A 22,706-nucleotide genomic window follows, 5' to 3' on the forward strand; every position below is an offset into this window, starting at 1 on the left:
CTTGAGAATACAGGTCTTAAAGAGAGACTAATAATATTTGGTTGTCATTATTATTATATCGCAATCGGGTTTTCTTTGAATACGATTCTGAGATATCGTCAAAAGATTGAGGCAACAACGCACTGAACCAAGCAATAACGATTACACAACACCACCGGAAAACGATATTCAACAATATACAATACCGAGAATGTATATTGCAGAGATTGGACATTACTGAGAATGACACATTACCAATAACGGACACTGCCAAGATTGAAAATCACCGACCAGTACATTTCCGAGACTGGACATTATTGCGAATTCATAATACCGAGAAGAGACATTGCTAAAAATTGATATATCCGGTAGGCCTATAAAATGCGATTCGAAACTTTATTTTCCTAAATCCGATCTCGCAGGTGACGACTGGCTCATTTCCACACTTTGGCTTTTTTGCCGTCCCTCTCTCTCTTAGTTTACCGGCCCTCTCTCTTAGTTTATCAAGTCATGTTATGACTTTTTGTGATCTGGCATATGATAAAGGCGTTCGTTTGACAGCAGTTATGCACAGTTGAGTGTGTGCCTCACACACACTCCATATGCGTGAGGCCTGTAATGATTAGGGTTGCATTTAAAACAAATAGCTGTTTAAAACACCATGTTTTAAACAGTGTTTTAAACAAAGGCGTCTGAAAAAGAATTTTTTTTTCTAAATTGTATAACTATGCCATAATTGTGTGAGTACTTTCCAAAGATGTTGTATGAGCCTACGGACGATTACCACACGACGTATACGATATGGGCTGGTTGAAACCCTCAAAATTGGCGGTTCAACAGCTATAGTACGTAGATATTTCGTTAAAGGAGCTATATTTACACTGTAGTTTCAATTGTCACGGACAATCCACTATGACGTCACAATTGAATATTCGTGACTTAATGGTTTTAAAAAAACATGTATTAAACAAGGTGCTTGTTTTAAACATGTTTGTTTCAAATTGAATTTTTTAATGCAACCCTAATAATGATATTATCAACTAAAGCACAACAATGAATTATTTCGTTTCACAAGTTCGAATACCTGAAAATGCACAGCGACATGCTTATTGCTCATCTATGAAGTCCTTTCGAAGTGATGCAATGTTAGCATGTATTAGCTCGATAACCTATCTTGATCCATGTACCCTCTCAATTTTGAAGCCCAACATATAAACGAAAAGCATGTAACCAATGAGTTAATCCAGTTCCACCTTTCTGATGACGGATCCCTGGCGAAATATTATTCAAACTGACCAGAACCCAATTTCGTAAGTTAATACTAACAAATATGTAATTTTTGAACACAACGCATTGAACAATGATGTGCGACCTTATTATTAGAATCTTGCGATGTTTAAATTGGATTTTCTCAAGTTCTCTAGCGCTGTGATGTCATCCAAATAATGACATTTCTACGGAACCCTATATTTACCGATGACGTCCTAGTTGGCAAAAGTAACCTCCTCTTTTCTGCGGATGTAAATTAGTAAGAGCTTTCTAGCTGCCAAAATCAGGAAACCGTATACCGTGAGATCAAACCGAGATACTTAAATCAGTATTGGGAGTCGACCCACGTGTGGTCAAGTTCGCAAGGCACTCGATGAGGCCACGACCTGTTTGATACATTCATTTCTCATTAGACTGCATTAGACGATACACCTAAATTTTCGATGTAAAGAACACTTGTCACCATGAGAATAAGAAAAATCAACACCGCTCAAGGTGCGATGCGACATAAGTGGAATTGTATAGTTTGTATTTCGTCCAGAACACAAAGAAAGAGAGGTCAAGGTACTTCAATTCAAAGCATGACCTTAATAACTAAAATCGAAAGCGAAGAAGGCAAGATACTGCTCTTGTACACAGTCATATTTATGACAAGTCGTTCTATGGTCTGTTAATGCATCGTAGCAGCAATGACAGTGGGGAGGAGCCCAGACCAGCCCGAGGCCCCTCTACACAAGCCACAACCGAGATTCGAAACACTGTCTGTCGTTCTGATGTGATGTAATGTAATGTAATGTATTGTATTCTGTCGAGGAGAAAGATATACACCACTGCAATGCTTTGGACACGGACAGTCATAGCATATTCAGTTTATTTATCGTGGATCTGTATTCGTTGAATCGTGGAGCGGACGGACGACCTGAAACAATGAAAGCAATCGTTAGGCACTTCATGACATTGTCTATTGCTAATCAATGTTATGATGCACATTAAGGAGTACATATTAACCTACGGAAAGCGGTGACATGAAACCGGAAAGTGGGCGGTTTATGCTGTAATGTTTGACCTAAATGACTTTGATGGATATGGTACCTTAATGAACTTCCTCTTCATTACTTCAATCAGAACCCTCTTCATAGAAGGTACTTCAATTGCGGAGGTGAGTGATGTTAAGTCGTTTCGATGATTTTCGTCCTGAGCTACGGCTTCGCGCTCCTTAGTATTTGACTGCAGTGTGTTGTCACGTGTTGTAGGTATGAAATGTTGAGAATCAGGACCCATTTGCCTTAACGCTCCCTTCAGTTTTCGTCTTTGTATAGTTTTCTGAGACAAAAGGTTTCTCATTTTTAAAGACTTGGTTAATTGAACTTCAGCACCTGCAATCGTTGTATGGTGAGGCAATTGGTCAAGTTCATGCAGCATGACATCGAACATATTCTGCGTGTCTGCAGTGCCGTTACCGCAGGCTTTATCTACAGGATTGGCTAATACTCCAGAGATATTCGTCGCTTTATTTGATGCCGAATCCGATTCGTTGTCAGTTGCACTGTGACTTTCCTGTGACATGCTTCCATCAGTGAAAGCCCATCCCTTATCGTCGGGATCTTTCCATTTTCGCAAACAAAATTCCGAATCAGTGGAGGTAAAACTGGATGATAAAGTGTCATCATCACTACAGGATGACATAATTTCTGATGGGCAACTTTCGTTTCGAGAATCTTCCTTGCATTGAATTTCCTTTGTGGAGTTCCCATCTTCTTTATATCCATCAAAAGAACCGTACTTACGTTGTATGGCGTGAGTTCGTTCGGTGTAATCTTTGGTATTACGCATATTTATAGGGCAGGGAGAAATGCACATATGCGTATCGTCAAGATAACAGTTATCAACGCATAGAGTGTAAGGCGATACGTTGTTGATGCTTTTTACAGCTCCATCACCGCCAGCATGACTAACATCATCTTCCAAATGCTCTTCATACATTTCCAACTTTTCTATCTTTCCTATATCATCGTCACAATATGATCCGTTTACCAATTTAACGAAATTGACTGCAGAACCATCTTTACCAGTTTCAGTTGCTTGATCATCTGTTCGAGCCCCTTCATTTCTCCCAGGGAAACACACTGGCGATTTTGTGAATTCCGAATTGTCCTGAATCGTCTGTAATACCACCTTGCATTTACTCCAACGGTCCAGCGACTCATGACTATCTATATAGGACAGCTTGTTACATTCTGTTCCGTTGCTCTGCGTCTCACTTGCCGCTCGATTTGTAGCTTTGGGAACAACGTCTTCACCCCCAATTTTACACGTTAGAAATTCCGTTGCATTAATGGGACTTTGACTGTTTAAAAGAGATTCCGAAATTTGCTCGCGTAGTCCCAATTCTAGACGACCTTCGTCACTATCACAAGTTGACGAAATCGATGGTTCTGTGATACGAGGCCGTTTATTTTTCTTTCGCTTCCGCTTTGGTCTTCTTTGTCTGGTATCTATTTCGCATTCTCTCTCATCTTCAGAATCAGACGATGGCGGTTCTATGATACGTTTATATCGACGACGTTTCGTCGGAGATGCGTCGCCAGCGCCTTTACTGCGTAGGAACCCTTCCTGCGAACGAGTGGTTGATGCGTAGTTATTGCATTCGTTCACTGTTAGCTTTTGTTTGACGCCAGAGGAATCCGCTAAAGTCGCCAGATCTCTAATCTCAGCTTGTTTTGCCGCCTCTAAAACTGATTTGTAGTCATAGCAAAATGGCAGGTCGTTTTCTGAACTCAATTCGTTCATGAGCTCTCGTTCTTTCGAATTATTCAAATCCGAATAATGAGTTTGAGACTCACCAATTCCATCTATTACATCAGTATATGTATCCAGAGGCGAGAATCCACTACTACCAACGTTACTGGCTTGGGGGATCATAGAGCTGTACCCTTCGTTCTGATTCAATTGACTTTCGCCGTTTCGTTCAGCTTCAGTTTCACCTGTAGAGTTGTGAACAGATAAATCACAGTTCTGCTGCGTTTTCGTGTTTTCCTTCGATGAGAAGAGCGTCGAGGAAACAAAGCCACCATTGTCACCAGAGTGTAACCTTCTACAGTAGGCATCGTTTGCCGGTGATGTAGATGGTTCGTCCATGTTGTCACCGATCGTTTCGTCATGCTTCATTGTAACAGAAGGTGAAGGAAAACGAAACTGTTCAGAGGTTGAATCCGACAAAATTTTCTGTAGGATCGGTTTACTAGTTCGATGACTGTCCCTTTCCACGTTCCTTTGAGAGCAACAGTTTTCATGCTGATGTTCGCCGTCTTTGCCGTTAACACTTGTCGAGTTTGAATGGTGAAATTGCGACAGCGAGTTGGCAGGTACAAATAGATCTGTATTATCAGACCCCAGTGAGATAACACCAGCTGTTTTACTTTGATCCGGCCGCAGGATACTGGGTTGGAGATATGCTTCCGTATTTGGGTTAAATGGCTCTTGATCGTGATTGGAAACAAAAAGCTTTGACTGCCCATATTCGCCTGCAGTCATATGCGGCACCATGATGAGACTGCGCGGGACCGATGTCAGGAAAATTGTTCGCACGACCGGTGCGGACATATTATCATTGATATTTGTTTGACAAGTGTATGCTTGGTGACTTTTTTCTGGTACGGTGCTTCCCAGGGCGGTGACGGTTATTTTTGTGGTCTGCGGAGTATTGTTGCGTGTTGCAACGACACAGTGTGTGTTAGAGTTTGCTGTTACAATGTTGAGCAACGGTCCAACGTGATTAGACTCACGGGAAGGAGTTTCAAGATAGTTGCTTTGATCAAGTCTTGATCGACGTATTTGATTCGAGTTGAAAAATTCCGCTGAATGAGAAGCAGAATCAGCGGATGGAAGGCGACGCATATCTTCACGAGCCTTGGAATTATCAATCACCCTGGCGGCTCCTTGCATTGATCGAACATTTGACAGTACTTGATGATTTGGTAAAGAACAGGAACCCTTCATCAGCACCGATCCCTGTTTGGACTGCCCGTATTTCGTAGCATCGTAGGACTTGCTAGAACTTCCGCAATAGTGTTCAGTAGCTGTTCGATGAGTCCTCTCTGGTGGTAATGCTGAACCAACACTAACTCCATCTCCGGACATCTGGAATGTGGCTTGTTGCGGTCTATGATCAAGTACAGTGGGAGAAGTACTTCCCATCCAATCTGATGTACGTAAGTGGGATGTTCTTACATTTGGTTGAGATGACACGCCATACGAAAAAGCAGGCTCCGAAAACTTACGTAGCGGACGTGCCAGTCCATGTGTCATAGGGCGAACGTTCCTATTGTGCCCAACGATATAGGCATGATCTGCCGACACATACGGGTTCTGAACAGCAGGTTGATACTCTTCCGAAATGTTAGGAGGCACCATAGAGGTTGTAACATTTTGAAATACGGCAGGATTCTGCATGCAGCCGGTACCATCCACATTCGGGCGTGGTACATATTGGGAGCGGGATGAAGGGAATGCGTTGTGAGAACTGGTGAAGTTGTGTTGAAAGTTTGGCGTAGAATTCAATCCCCAATTTACATAGTTCAATGGTCGACATGCGTTTCTCTCTGTTCGAAGTGCTTGCCAATTTGACTGGCATCCACGGTATGAATAATTAAATCTCATAGTACTGGATCCGGCAAATCGGCTACTTGCGGTGTTTGTAAAGGGTGTCGTGTCTTGGGGTGTTTGCATAGCTGGAAATGACGTCACTCCCTGAAAATGACAGCTGTTCGGTAAGATGATTATAGAAACCGAGACACATTATCAAGAGCAGGCGGTTTTATCCATCCCAGTAAAATCACACCGTGATTTGTAACATAAACATTTCTTACATTTCATGAAAGTTACAGAGTTCGTCAAAACTCGAATCAGCATAATCGTATACCGGTACCATGTGCCCATTCACGCTAATGACTGCACAGTGCACAAGTGCACAATGCGCAGCCACAAACTATGATGTGAAACCTACGCAAGACACACACTGATGGTTCACAAAGCAACATTATGACAAATGTGAAAATTCACTCGCTCATACATGCTTGCATAATGCATACCCTTCCTTTTGCAACATCGTCACACGGATTCGTAAGAAGTTGATCGTTTCTAGTTGTGGTTATGTTTCATGAGTTTGGCAATTGCTCGCTTAGACCTCGGTAATTTTATATGCAGCTGGACAGACAGTTTACAGATGCGAAGCCTTTTATATGCGCTGTTGAGGTTGAGGGGCGATATCCTGGAAATGCTAGGAATATTTGAACAAAAAGAGATATAAACGGCGACATAATGTATAAACACCGTGGGGCGCCACATGTACAACTTGTTTGAGGCCGACGTTTGGAACTCATTTTAGATATTTCGGTCATCGCCATCGGGACTCCATGGCTTTGGAGTGTACTGCTTAGGTATAGGGTTGAGATATAAGTGTCAGGACTTGCGCGCCAATTTCATCATTAAAACAAATGTTTTTCTGTGTGATCGTAGACCATATTGGGCCATCAATCAGAGATCTATACACGCTAGATGGCGCTAATGTTACATTTCTGGGACATGTCCGATGAGACTTTTATAGATATATTTGTTGTAGGATGTCTTATTTATCAATATTAATCGACCCCCGACGTTACCCATTGTATTTACCAGTACTGCTGGGTCTTCGGCGATACTGTGCGATTTTCCGTGCATAATGGAAGCATTCAATTATGTACTTTCACGCATTACACTTATGCTTATACTACTTAAAGATCGCGTCATGTACATCTGGAAACTTTCACTAATTTCCAGTGCTGGTAAAGACAGCAATAGGTTCAGGATCATATAGGCAGTTCAGCCAGCTTAGCAACAACCAGACCAGATGCTCGCTCTATGTAACACTTGCTATGATACTGATGATACTAATCATTGATATAAACATATTGGTTTGCGAGCACTAATCAGACTACTACATTGCCAATTTGGTACGAGCCTGGTCAAATGTACTCGCTTTAATTCTATCTATAAACTAGTGAACGTCAATCGATATATTGTGATTTTTGTGAATCCGCCGCAGAGCACAGACTCTCTGAAGTCCGAGTGGTGCTGAATTCATCACTCCGAAAAATGTTATAACGCTTTAACAATTATACTATATCCACCAGTTCTGTGTTAATGTAATGCTACGTCATTGAATTTCACTTTCGAAAGCAGGTTATTTCGGTAATTGAATTAAAACGGCTATAAATTGAAAAGTTCAAACCTGCGAGAACGTATGCATTCAAACATATAAAAGAGCCTCGTTGTGGATCGGCGACCTCTTCCGCGTAGAATCTTTCAACTGTTGTGTTTCGACTGGTCGTATTCAAGCGGCCGCAGCGAATCCACCAAGACAGATATAATTACGTGATGAAAAGTATTTATAAATCTGCTGACGGATATATTTTGCTGTGAAACAATGAGGGTAAACAACAGATTGATTGGATCAATTCTGTACGGCCAAAGGAATTTTGTAAGGCGAATTCGAATGCCTATAGAAGTGGGCTGTACTACAAGTCGGAATCTACGGACCAAAAATAAAGAAACTTGCATTGGCGTACATGTCGACCATAGTAGTCGACAAACAACATAAACAACACCTGAAGATACCTTGTTTGCTCTATTATTAAATAATATCATAATGTAGTGAAAAGCAGCAATTAGTTATTAGCAGGCGATATTTAACATAAATTTTAAGATTTAAAACCTACTGGATACGCCACTGTCGTGAAGAGCTGTATTGTATTGTAATGCTGCTGAACAGAACGATGGTCAATTTGATATGTAATAATACTGAGAGGGTTTCGTAAGTTATTGCGAATAACTGATTGGAATTCAAGAAGCCCAGATTTGCTTTCAGGTTTCTTGCAGAATATGTGGAGTTAGATGGATTAGCAAAGATAAAATACAAAACAACCAGTGACGGATAAGACTGATTGAACACGGCACAGTTGCGCGCGCTTGATCTCGTATGCTAATGGTAGGTCTGGATGTAAATAATAATAATTTGTAAACCAGACTAAACTTGGAATGCGTGAGGCGTAGACTGTGCGGGCGGTGAATACTCCCGGTAACAAGCAATGTAGCACTCAGGACGGAAGAGTTCGTTCTTAGGTTGCTCATCTCATTTCTGTCAGAGGAGGTCGCGTTCGTCTCCAACTACTAGCCACGAGCAGCAAGGTTAAAAATGAGTCCGAATATCTCACATCTGTCCCATCTCTGACTAATCTGTCATGCTATGAATTGTCAAAATCAGACTCGAAAATCGTAAAACTCAATTGATTTGAAATGGCGATTGCAGTGAAACCGGATTTTGAATTCACAGACTTCACTCATTCCAATGCTGGAAGACAATATACTTAATAATAAAGAAAACAATATACTTGAATGCAGTTTGGAACGATTCAATAACTGGATTACACTGGTCTACAAATTTCGAAAAAAATTTGACGCCAAAAATTTTTATCAGTGATTTTAACTAATTTAAGGTTGCTGAAGACGACTCTGTGCTCAGAATTTCTCTATCACGTCGGATTTTTTTCATGTGATTTTTTCTCATTTTCATAAATTAATAAAATTTCGGCTTTCGTTAGCGACATCACGGTAAGCATGCAACAGCGACAGATCATGAAATCATCTATCATAAAACCTGGATTGTTGTAGTGCAGAATGAGTGAGTTTTCGGTGAACTTGAAACTAGTGATTCTCTATCTTCGTTCAATCAGACGCTCTTTCCGACCCATAAAATTACAATGGTCTACAAATTTCAAAAATAAATTTGCCCCAAAAATTTTAATGATTGATTTAAGCTACTGAATCCGATTTTGTGCGCAGCATTTCTCTATTACGACAGCTTTTTTCGGTATGTATTTTTCTGATTTTCCTAAATTAATGAAATGTCAGCTTTCCTTAGTGACATTGCGTGAAAGGTACAACAGCCACAGATCAAATATAGTATTGCAGTCATCTATAATGGTGAAACCTGGGCTGATGTAGAACAGCATGACTCAGTTTTCGGTGAACTTGAATCCATTCGTTCTCTATCTTTTTTCGATCAGGACCTTTTTTCGACCTTAAATTTATACGCAGATGCAACTATTTTTAGTCGGTAACAGCCGGCACATGACCCAAATATGTGGCCCTTTGAGGTTGTTTTGAAACAGTTAAAGAAACCGGATGCTTGCTTTTCAAAAGAAAAAAGTGCTTATCATGATAACTTGAAAGAATTTATCATTAATAATATTCCTCTTCTCCAGTTTTCATATGCTGTCACATTTTATCGGAATTGAGGAAAGCTATTTCTGAACAGTTTTTCGTTTGGTTTATTGCCATGATATAAAGGGCTTCTTTTGCATTGTCTATTATAGACAACCAAATGAGTAGAGACTGCTTACTAACAGCTCAACACGAAACCCCAAGTGCGTGTTACTTCACAATATAAATAATATGCATCGGCCCTAACACAGTCGATCCGTCTCAACACAGTATCGTCTGTGGCCTACATCAAAAACCCTGTGTTCTATGATGGAAGAGAGCCGGAGATGAGCAATGGTTAATTTCTAGTGATGTTTTTAAATGGTTTCGAGGGTTTTTGTTAGTGTTTTGCGTGACCAGTTCTAAATACAAAAAGCTTTACAATTTTGGCGGTTTCTGATTTGCCGTAATATTTTGCTATGAATTAGAGTTTCTCGAAGTGATCGGCGTTTCTACTCTAGTAGCACAAGTAACGCCTTACATTTCTATTCAATCACAAGTGGAAGACTAAATGAAAGGTCTGAGAATTACTAAAAGTAAGTAAATATCTAAGTATATTTGGTCGGGGAAAGGGTGGTCGCATACTTTCGACAGTTAGTCGGAGGTGGCTACATATGAAATCGCATGATGCATCGTCGCAGCTAATGCAAAATGACTATAATTACACCACACATGGGTAGAATATTCGAAAATATATATTCAGTTATCGTGATTCAGAGGCTAATTCACGCGTTTCTAATGACAATTTAATTCACGATAGTGGTGCAATGTTATCCCTCAACTACTTTCTACTTTACAAAAACCAAATTAGTTCATCAAGAATAATGTTCCGGTGGATATTGAAGTAGTTGTGAAACATTAATACTTCAGTAAGTACTGCAAGTAGCTAAAATCTACTTGAGTACTTCGAAAATGTAGAATTATTCAACATATATAATATCTGAAAAACGTGATGTGATAGAGCAAAAATAACGCCAGATTCGTATTCATCGCCCAAAGAAGTCCTGGCGGAAAAATCGTGTTGACCAGTTTTATCAACAATGGGTATATTAACACTAATATAACTCCAGGACGTATAGTCAGGAATATAATATAATATGAAAGTGATCGATTTTAGAACAGTGACATCTACCTGCTGACATTTTACGGAATGAGGTTACCAATGTTCAGTCGACCTAATGTGAGCGAAACAGGCGATCAGTAGGTGTGGTGGCGTCGTAATAACTAACCCTTTTCGCACATAAGCCTGTATGTCAATGCAATGATTGCCGACATCGATCGAACGACTTTCAACAATAGGAAAGCGCTATCGCCACCTTTTGCGGTATTGATTTACACAGGAAGCTACTTTTACGTCGAAAAGGTTTCAGTTTTATGTAAGTGAAATGCAACTCGGCCTTAACTATATGACATTCCCGATTACAAAAGAATAATAATAATAATTATCTTGAATAAACACGCATTTTTGAATGTAAATGTAACTCCCGTACTCAAGCCTTGGAATACGTACAGGGTAAGGCTGGCTGAACCGTACGGCGCAAATGAAATATATTTTGATGAATTATTACGACGCGCGCGAAATGAACAGAGAAATGTTCTCGAGACGTACGAAATGTGTAATATAACGCCAGTGCTCAAGCGCTGACACACACGCGTACCTGATATAGCTTGCAAATTGCGCGCACGCGAACGCGCATACAGATTGTAAATCACACCCACGCAAAAAAAACCCTCACATAAGTTGTGAATCTCGAGCGCATACACGCATAGATATTGTAAATTACACTCACACAAAAACCCTCCTGATATTAAGTTGTGAATCTCGAGCGCGCGTGCACACGCGCATACACTCACCTGATATACGTTGTAGCTATGCGCACGCAGACAAGAGGTAGTTTAAGTTTATATATTGAACGCACGCAATCTCGGATTTAATTTATGATGTAAATCAGTAGTTCCGAAAGAGGGCGGTAGAGTGAGGGAGAGAGTTGGACGTCGCAATAACATTTTTCAACTAGTTGGTTATCAGTCAGTTAAGTAGAAACATTTCAAAACTCCCCCTAAGGTGGATATTCCCCCCGGTTGCGAACCACTGCTACTTCGTTATCCATACACACCTGATATAGGTAACTGCTCCTCTACCTTTTTACGGGTGTGAACCATGTAAGTTGTTGGTGCTCTTGTTGTTTGTTGTCTGTTTGTTTGTTGTTGTTGTTGTTGTAACGATCTCATACCACCTGTGTACATGTACATAAAAAGCCAATCGATCGAGGCAATATTGCGCGTTAACGTTGCCAGACGAGTAAAATGTTCATGGAATGGAGGTATTATATTGTATATGAATATGAATATGGTATATACATACATGCATAACGAACTAGAGATGTTCGTAAAGATTTGGAATTCCAACCGGACAGGATTCTGGCAAGTTTTTCCGAAGCAATATTACATGTGGATTCGCATTTCTGCCTGGATGGGGATCAGGACATGATTATGAATTCCTATTGCAGTGGTTTTTAGCCGGGGTTCGCAGACCTATAGGGGTCAGAGCAGATGTGGTCAAATTAGTCGTCGTTGGTCTATAAGTAGAAATAATGTCGCCAATTTCTACTCAAGTACAATGAGGAATTGGTAAATAAGTGAGCGTTCTAGGCTTAGTTTTGCCTAGAAAATTAAATTGTAGCCATCTTGAGTATGTTGTCGAAGTAGGCAAAACCTACTTCAGTATCCATGTAGAAGTCGAAGTAGCCTAACATGTAAGCAGCGTAACTAGAAAAAGTAAGCAGGATGCGTATTTTTACATCAGAGATGAATGCAGATGGATACTGGATCCCTACAGGGTCAGGATACTGTTTTATCGAAACTGAACGGATCCGATCCGGATACCGAAAAATCATGATCCAAACATCACTGACATGCACCATATAATGGTGGTACGTAGCGCATACAAACGCACGCACGCACTTAGTTCAGGAGTATTTGGTTGTATTATGTCATAGGCTTTGATTGGTCACTAGTTAACACTAACTACTGGTGGTCGAAAGCTGTATGAGTAACGACTGAAAGGTAACCATACGACGGAATTAAAGCTGTGTTTGAGCTAGGCCTGAAAGGTAGCTACATACGACGGAAGAATAGGACACTAATTTATCACTAATTGTCGTACACTGGCATCTCTGCCTGACAATTTATAAGTGATAGCTGCATGTAACGAAAGAGCTGGACATTGTATAAAGACACTGTATTATCATAAATTGTGACACACTGGCCCCTCTGCCTGACAATTTACAAGTGATACCTACGATCCTTCGATGTAGATTGCGCGCACGCACAATCCTGGCCGTAATAGATTATAAATTGTGCGGACGCACGCTACACACACGTCTGATGCAGGTGGTCAATTGCGCGCACGCATACATTCATGAACATACCTACCAGAAATCAGATTGGTTGTAGTTTTCGCACGTGCACTGCACACTCTCACCGTTACATGGGTTGTTGCGCGCGTTAAAATACGCATCTGATACTTACTACGAATTGCGCGCACACATACTCGCAAACGATGTAGGTTGTAAACTATGCGCACACACACTCGATAGTGTTAGAGAGCGATAGAACACTCATCTGATACTTGTCATGAATTGCGCACACACATACACGCAACCCCCGTAGGTTGTAAACTATGCGCACACACACTGGATAAGGGTAGGTCACACGGTACCGAAATTCGCTAGCGACTTCGTTTCTTTCTTTGCTCCACTCCTTCGCTAGCAAGCGCTAGCGAGGTCGCTAGCGAGGTCGCTAGTCAAGTCGCTACCAATGCGTTTCACTCGCGAGCTCGCTAGTGAATCTTGTTGTAACAGTATTACGTCACAGCTGGGAAAAAATTATAGTGATATATGGATCAGTTGTTCGGAGACCTCCGCCGTGTACGGACCTAGCCTAGTAGGTGATACATTGTAGCATAGACCTGTATGGCATTTGTAATAACAAAAACGAATCTTATGACATTCAAATAGGTGCAAATGTTGGCACTTGCAACCACAAGAATTCCAATGTTTAAATTAGAACACAAGGTATGTAAATTGGTAACGACACGGGCCGTGCAATGATGGACGAGGAGATTACTAAATACGACCCAACTCATGCTTGATATGAATCGATCAGGGCTTCTACTGGATATACTTTTCCGATTTGATCATCGTGGTCACTTCATTCATCAAACAGCTGTTGTGCCCTACAAAGCTCTCCGCAACTGACCAACACCAAGCCAATCGCAGTTATATAAATCACTATGATACCGCATTTGACTGCTGAAAAATGTGTTCATTTATTGAATGCCACTGCCAGTGAAAGTGTTGCCTCTGCAAATAGCTGTCAGTAATGCCTTGGACTGTGTGTGCAATGTGCATAAAGCATTTTATTGTTGTTTCAACTTCTACCATGTCATCCGATCGGCTAACATATCATGCTTGTACGGCGGAATACCTTTTCGAATGATGCCCCATGCAGAAGCTTTGTAATAAGTAGGGCTGGGCACAATGATTCGAGTACTCGAATCTGAATCGAGTTTTAATTTTAATGATTAGAGTCGAGTAGTAAAATACGATTTTTTCGAGTACTGAATATACGCTTTTCGCAAGTGAAAGTTAATTTACTAACTAGAATTATAGTTTTGATACTATATTCCACTGAGGAAAACCTTGAAACCTTGATTAATCGTGTCGCAGCATACGAGACATACTACAAAGCTACGAAGGTTACTGGAAACAACACATTTCCGAAATCATGATCCTTCCACAACATTGTCAAGAAGCGCAGTGAAATCGGTATGGTCAACAAAATTCCAATGTATCTTTAATGTGACGGAGAACAGGCATTTTGTTCTTTGTGGTGGCATAAAACGTACATATTTGAACTTTGACAAAGTACATTCTGTTGTGACGTCATAATGAGTGATACTCGAATACTCGACTCGACTCGAAGCATAATACGTGATTCAGAATCGAATCACTCCGGTACTCGATTTTGCCCAGCCCTAGTAATAAGTACCGTACCGGCGCAGTTTCTCGCTTCGAGAAAGACGTACTGTACTCGGTTAACCTTTTCCCACCCCATGATGACGTAACACTCGTCTTAGTGAAAAAGTGAGATTGTCGCGAGTTTTGTCGCTAGTGAATATTGTACGTGTGGCCTACGCTTTAGTGTTAGCGAGCGATAAAACACTCATCTGATACTTGTCAGGAATTGCGCACACACATACACGCAACCCATGTAGGTTTTAAACTAAGCGCACACACACTCGATAGTGTTAGCGGGCGATAAAACACTCATCTGATACTTGTCATGAATTGCGCACACACTTACACGCAACCCATGCAGGTTGTAAACTATACGCACGCACACACACTCGATGGTGTTTGTAAATTGCGCGCATGCACAATTGCACACACCCACTTCGAGTGTGTTGTAAACGGCGCGCACTCACACGCGCCGGAGAGTGTTAATTGCTCGTGCATAAACACGCAACTCAGACATGTTGTGAATTACACTTTCGCTTAGAAATGATACCTCTGCGAATAATTTTACCGATTAATTGTCGCTGAAATCATGCGGTACAAGTACGCGGCGAAAATGATAACTTGTGTAACGCAAGCGGTGCGAGACGACCGAGAGTGCGAGAGCACGCGCAATAATAGTCGCAGACGAACGCCTGTTATAGGATTGAACACACCGTTGATAATATTTTTTGATAAGCAGGGCCGTAATTTCCGCACCCCGACCTCCCAATTGTGTTTTAGGGCGAATTGTTCAACTTGAACAAGTTTCTTGCGTGATATCATGTTGTAGCATTTTTAGATTTCAATTTGAGACCTCCCAGAGGTCGATTCGGGTCCAATACCGTCGTCATGACAAAATTGTCTTCCATTCACATTCACTGATTGGGCCATTTGAAGGGACGATACAAAGCTATGTCGTGCGATATTTTGTGGAATGATCCACTTTATGCGCATGCAGGCGGCTGCCTGACAGCGTGGGTAATGAAACCACAACAAACAGGAGGTGATTATTGCATTAATGTAATCGACTAGGATTAAGATTACTTGCAAAACACGTAAGTACGACTACAGCAAATCAAGACTAATAATACGATCACATGGCCAATGTAATCACGATCATTTACGACGACATTTCTTTCATCTTGCAAAGTTTTTAAATTAAGCCGCTATTTGCATGTTACGCAAAAATATCTCTCGCACAACCTTACTACGGACAGTTTGTCGCTGTCGCCACATTCGCATTGGCTGCGACACATGCTGATACGATATAAGCGGGTGCATCGTGGTTGATTGGAATCTGGAATAGATAGTGATAAAAATGCTTCCCCTTTCAAGTGGGTCATCGCAGTATAAGACAGCATAAACAAGATATTGTGTGGCAACACAAGCCCTGCAATCCACGTGATACGGATACACGGATACTTTGCGCCACCGTTACCAATAACTCAAATGTTATAATTGCAATTTATATCAGCCACCTCAGGGTTATAATTCGAAGAGTGCAAAATTTCCAATTTATTGATCCTTTTCCACTAAATGCACCCATTACACACCCTTGCGTAACAGTAACATGCCATCTGGCTGTACCAGTGGTTCTTAAGTTTGATCTCCTGGCGAACACTTACAATAATACCCCACAATAAACACCCAACTAGTAACTACACATCTAATGCATTACTATAGTCACTGTTGCACAAATGAACTGTGCACCGAATGAGTGTTAAAAGAACAAAACCATAGAAATATAATTTCGCAATATACGGCCTACTCCTTGATCAGATTACGCCATAATCCCATAGTCAGCAGTCCTTGTAAATATACGGAGCAATCGTTCATTTCAGAAGCAATTGATTACATCAGCAAAATATTGGTTGGCTTTGAAATTGTTAAACTATAATCTGTACATGATTGCTTGAAAATACTGTAACCGTCGTCATATACTACGATTAAATATCATGATTACAGCATATGAACCACAGCGCTATTGCTATCGCTGGCGGCGTTCATCGCGGCGTGAAATGATTGAACACACGAGGCACACACGCGCATAAAGCAATGCGATGCGCGGCAAATTCAATGCGACGAGTTTGTGACTGTTCTGACTGAGACAGTAATCATTCGCGGCTATGTCTGTCTATTTAGCTATGATTGAGACGCGGCTCGCCACTAACTACGCTTTTCCTCAGCTCATTAGCTCACTGGCATCACATTTTCAACCACACCACCGAGCTCAATGTTGCGTATAAAACGACCGGCAATTAACAAGCCAATAATAGCCAGTACTGACACTGATGACAATAACCGATAAACAATAAACAGCTTATCCGTCTTATCTAATTATATTTAGCTACGAAAATACTGAATTATAGAAGCGAAGCGTGACACTACCCGTCACGAATTGCTGTTTTAACATGTTTACTGCAACTATAAGGATTAAGCCTGATACAACACTGATATCTCCCTAGCCGACTAACATTGCCTATGGAATCAAGATATGACAAAGCGCTATAGGTTGGAAAGCTTGGCGTGGCTAGTCACGACTCACCAATGAGAAAGCTATCACGCATCGAACGGGTTCACTGCTATCCCAGAGGTACAGAGTCAAAAATGAGTTGGATTATGTAGTTATCACACAAACACCCGGATTTCATAGTCTGGATTCGAACTATAGTCGAAATGATATTTATTGATCTAATTTTTATATGATTGTAGCTTTGAATCAAGTGGCTTAACACAAATGAAGCATATTACCATACACAAGACTATGCCGTGAGCTATCCTATGCAAGGCGAGGCGACGCTCCCTATGGGGAGGGGACAGAGGTTCGGCGAATACGTTAGTCTGAAAACATTAGCATTCAGCATATTTCAGATAAGGCATTCAGTTCCTGACGGCGTCACAGCAAAATTTGTCATAGGCTGCTTCCAGAGAATTAGTGCGCCGACCGCCATGAGACACAATGTCAAGTAATACCTGTTGGAAGTTCGAAGCGACCACCTGTTGGAATGTCGAAGTGACCACCTAATACGGTCTATCAAAATAACATCACCTAGGCCTCCTGGTACTACAAGAATTAATTCCTGGTGTATGTCTCTACTGTGACAGAGTTCGAGCTTGATCTTGATACTGCACGTCTTATTACATCTGCACCAATAATACTTACTTCATCGCATATTTCTATTGACCCTGGGAATAGGATTATTGCCACCCTAGTTCCTATGTAACGGAAGTAGAGGAAATGATGTTAACGGGATACTGTTGTCCGTGTGTCGATTGTGATTTGTAATGATCTCGCAATGCTGCCCGTTGCGCGTCGCTTGGCGATTGTTGTGGAATATCAAATGCATTAAAACATACCTACGTATTTAACGCATCAAAAAGTTGCCTATATCGACACGATGGTGAACCGGGCATAGGTTGAATATAATCATCTGGTGAGTAAGTCATAGTGCGATACTTTCATCCTATAAACAACGACAACCGTCCAAATAAAATGAGTGCAACTGAAGTACAGTCGATTAGACTTAATCCAGATTCCAGACACTTTGTTTCCGCTCACTTTTGCTAGAATTAAGCGGAGAAACGCATTTGACCGAATTGAATGTGTAAAGGACGACAACTCATTGGAAAATCTATATTGTCAAGTCGCAAATGAATTGCAGCAGCCCTACATTGCGGTAATCGGAACTGATCGCATAAAACGTAAAGAAGGTATACCGTTAGATTAGTTGTATTGAGCAATATTACGAAAGTAAAGTACTCAAATACTGCATACTGTGTTGATCTGTAACCTACAGTAGCCTACAGTAGATCATCAAATACAGTAGCAAATCAGGCAGCAACGGCTGAAAGAGTATTTCACTTGATAAAATTATACCACAAAGCAACATGAATTAAAAGCTAACACTTTCGTAGCGATAGAATATAATTAATGAGAAAGGTAACAAGCTAAATGGAGGCTGGATCCGGGATTAACGGCACACAATGCTTCGGCAGGCCCGCTACTGACATGAATTTTTTACTTTTGTTCCGTACCCGAGAATTTTGACAGAATAAAGCGGATTCGACTGTATGTCGCTATTTATTTTATTTGCAATCATTCCGGACATATATTGGCGGTTCATGAAACTGCCACATTATCCAAAAGAGTAACGTGTACCAAAAACTTGAAGAACAACATCAATTTTCCATTCAGCGGATCTTGCAATACTTACAATAACGACATACAAATATTTATTACTGTCTTGTTGAACGTAACGTAATATCACGAGGGTTATGTGTGGTCCGCAAGGGACTAGGCCAGTGGTTCTCAACCAGTGTGCCAGGCACGTCTTGCAAGTGTGCCGCGAGCGATTTCTTCGAAATTATTTGCAAAATAATTCTAGTCTATAGAAAACAATCAATAACTAAATATATCTTGATTTGAAGTTTGCATATTTGAGAAATCTAATTTGATGTTATGCCCGCAATCAATATCCTCGCGAATTCACTTTACCCGACGTATCGCGTGCCTTGAAGGCTGTTTCAGTTTTGCACAATATGTTGATTGATCGCATAGGAGAGCAGACATGACGACGCCCTTGTGGCAATTCAGTTTTTTTAAATTGTCTCCCCAATCACCATCGAGAAATGAACTCCTTTGGAAGTGACGTTCGCGTTTAATCGAGTTACAAATATAGCAATCCACATTGCGATTGTTAGGTAGCGTGCCGGCACTTAAAATGTAGGCTTCTTTCATCAGACTTGAACAACTAGAAATTTTCAGTTTTTCCAAATAAGATTTGAATTAGATTAATATCATTTCGTGCGATCTAACTTAGTGAAATTAGACAACTAGAATTATCTAGTTGTCCAAGCATATACTTGGAAAACTAGAACATCTTCTGATTTTCCAAATTAGATTAGAATTAGCTTACTGGCATTTCGCTCTAATTTAGTGCTATTAGAAAATCATAATTATCTAGTTGTACAAGTCTGTCTTGCACAACGTTGTGTTACCAGCGACGAAGACGAGAATTGAAAAGTAAGGTTGACAAAATTAACGAACTTTCCCGCCGCTGAGGTTATTATCGAAGTCGTTTACCAAAACGTTTGAAGTTTCCACGAGATCGCAACATTTCGGTCATGTCGTAGCGGATGTAGGTAACATTATTCTTCCGAATTTCACTGGAATTGTAAAAAAATGTTTGGGACTAAAGCTGCAGATGAATTGAAAACGACCCCATGTAAAATAACACCATTCATTAGTATACCTATTTGAGAAATACTAGCATAGTTGGGTAGCTATATTTGACCATCTACATAAGACGAATTCCGGTATGCAAGGTAAGAATGAAATTTCCTATCTTTATCAAACAAAATGAGAGCTTTGCAAGATAAATTGGAAGTGTGGTCAGTACGAGCGTAAGCAGGAACTTGTAGCATGTTCTCCCAAACGAATGACACTTAACAAGCCAATCGTGCCATTAGTTGTTCAGTACCTCAAATCTTTGCACGGTCAAAAATTGCCGTAAAATTGCCTTTGGCCAAATATAAAGCGTGACCAAACCCGAAATGCAGTGAGCCGTTCAATCTCGCTGTGTCCACACCATTTGGACACGATGGTAGCATTAGCGAATGTGCGTCAAGACATTGATATGCGCTAGAAGTCCAGCGCAAATTTCGCACTGACCATGTTTGTGATTAAATTCAATAAATTGTTTTGTTTTCGCGAGAACTGTTCAATTTAATACAGAAACAATTTGGAATGACTGCAGAGGTGATAAAATTAGTCAGCGTTACTATTGAAGTGGACGCTGCTAAGTATTATGGTATAGTTTCAGGTGCCGTATGGCAAAATAGTTCACCACCACTGTGCTGGACTGCTGGAATGCTGGTGTGCCGCGCAATATTTTTCATTTTCAAAGTGTGCCGCGACGTCACAAAGGTTGAGAACCACTGGACTAGGCCTTCAACATACAGTGGCTTGTTGCATAATATACTTGGGTGTTAAGATAATAACACGCACGCAAAGACATATTTCGCGTTCATTTATTTATCTGTAGTGGAGTCTATGAATGATTTCTAATCCAGAATTATGGGGTCTTCCTATACAATATTTACAATATGATGTCATGTCTGGCATAAAGAATATGCTATAAACAAATGAGTAAGAATTCTCGGAAAGTTGTTACGCCACTCTCTAATTGTTTTGTATTCAATCGTCACCGTACGTCGGTCCTGGCAATTGGTAGGCTAATGATCACCCTTGATTGGATTCATCTGTTTCTCGCCATCTGACCAGCGTACGCTGGAGTTTAGGTAACGATCATGCTTCTGCGCTGTATTCTGTTGATTGATTGATTGGTAGATATCAATGAATCTATGAATCGGAATTCTGCCCCCAAAGTAGCATACAGCGCGACTAAAATTACTCAAACTAGCCGTGTTCTAATTTTGAGCACAATTAACAAGGTATACCCATTTGAAGCTCATGCAATGCAAATTTATGCAGGTTAGCAAAACTGAACAACTTCTCATTTACCAGAAAAGTCGTTGACTAAGAGGAAAACAATGAGCCTCCAGATTACAACTAATATGACAGTACAAAATCATCGAAGGCAGTAGTTCTTAACCGTGGGACTGCGAAGCAATTTCAGGGGGTACGCGAACCCTCAAAATTGGCGAAATGGTTTGTAACATACCTATTATTTATTTTAATTAGATAAAGCACGAGTCAGTTTCGCTTGTTAGCTCGTAAAATCTCTGGACACACTTCAACAGAATGGAGGTTTTGCTGGGGTTTGTAGAAAAAAACTTGATGTAGCAAGGTCAATCAGGGTGACTTAAAATTAATTGTAAAAACCCATTTTCTTCCGTATGATATACATATTACTTATATTCCGGAAATATGAGCTACTTGATAAAAATGACTAGGCTGGAAGTTATGTTTTTATTAAAACTCTATTCCTCAATTTGGTGTCAATATGTTGCTAACATAGCCAAATATCTTGTCGGAAGCGTTACTCGTTATTATCATCACATATATTTGCGTAGATGGATTTTAGCACTAGCTCATATCAAACCGAAGGCTCGGATGTTCAAGACACGATCACGTGTTTCAAGAACTACAACTACAGATATCGTATTCAAATAATAAAACTCCACCCTATTTCTATATAAATAGTATGATATAATTTTCAAGAAAATAAATTATGTTGCTGTTTATCACTAGCCTACAGTTAATATTTGCACGCGACATATGACGGTTGAATGATAATAACTGAGCTAAATTTGAGCCAAAACTTGGATAGGGTCGTCGCGGGTCAGTTACGGTTCAAAAGACTTTCGCGAAGACAAAAAGGTTGTGAACAAGATAAGATGCGCTTATTCTTCATGTTTAGGGTTTTAAATGTTTACGATGTGCCATTTTGGTCGTATATCCAATGATGCCCAAACTTCTCCAAAACTAAACCGCGTGTCTGCATACCCTTGTAGTTTTAATTGGGAATCAACGCTGTATCGCTGGCGCGACGATGAATTTTACTTTAATACCGCCTCAGTAGCTACATTTCACACTACGGTGATGTTTCAGTAACTCTTTGTTTATCCACAGGAACGAAATACCATGTCAACATCCAAAACAGACACCGCTGTGTTTACCTTCATCTACAAATCTGCACCATCGCTCTCGTCAACTACATCACTAAAAGTGGATGATAATGACCACTCGGTTGTGCCGCGAGATGGCGCACAACCTTCTCTCCACGTTCGATAATTTTCGTCTCTGCTGTTTATGTAACGCAGTAATCCCCGAACCGTGTGCAATCGCAGACCCCCAGGCGTACCTCGTATTATTTTGGAATTTTGTTAACAAACAGTACACGTTTTTACGAAGACAAGCATCTGAGCTGCGACTTAAAAATAGTACATGGTACAATGTAACCAGAAAGTACACTGCCAATAGAGTATGGATAGCGAAATAATTCTTTATAATTCGGATGCTATGTTGGGGTAAATGTCGAACTTTCATCGTTTTAGATTTGCACTGGCCGGTTGGTGTTTGTGGTTCTATCATCTAACCTAATGGCCCCTTCTCAATTACTGATCGGTATAGAGTGT

The 22,706-nt window shown here is 40.6% G+C and overlaps 1 protein-coding gene across 1 annotated transcript; it reads right to left on the minus strand.

Annotated features, from left to right (window-relative positions):
- Positions 1 to 1,760: 1,760 nt before the first annotated feature.
- LOC145442784 (uncharacterized) lies at positions 1,761 to 11,532 on the minus strand. Its single transcript, XM_080320775.1, has 3 exons — positions 7,517 to 11,532; positions 2,341 to 5,997; positions 1,761 to 2,167 (listed from the first exon to the last, which is right to left on the minus strand). Exons 1-3 carry the CDS (start codon positions 7,532 to 7,534, stop codon positions 2,123 to 2,125), a joined length of 3,720 nt encoding a protein of 1,239 aa, XP_080176901.1. The 5' UTR covers positions 7,535 to 11,532; the 3' UTR covers positions 1,761 to 2,122.
- Positions 11,533 to 22,706: the final 11,174 nt, after the last annotated feature.

The sequence above is a fragment of the Botryllus schlosseri genome, chromosome 7 (genome assembly GCF_051294905.1).
Source record: "Botryllus schlosseri isolate E-star chromosome 7, Bs_hap1, whole genome shotgun sequence".
Classification (NCBI taxonomy): domain Eukaryota; kingdom Metazoa; phylum Chordata; class Ascidiacea; order Stolidobranchia; family Styelidae; genus Botryllus; species Botryllus schlosseri.

Bases quoted from the DNA above. Each gene is read 5' to 3' on its own strand.
- LOC145442784 (XM_080320775.1), bottom strand. The intron at 2,168-2,340 runs GTACCATATCCA...TCATTGTTTCAG, and splicing joins TGAAGAGGAAGTTCATTAAG to GTCGTCCGTCCGCTCCACGA.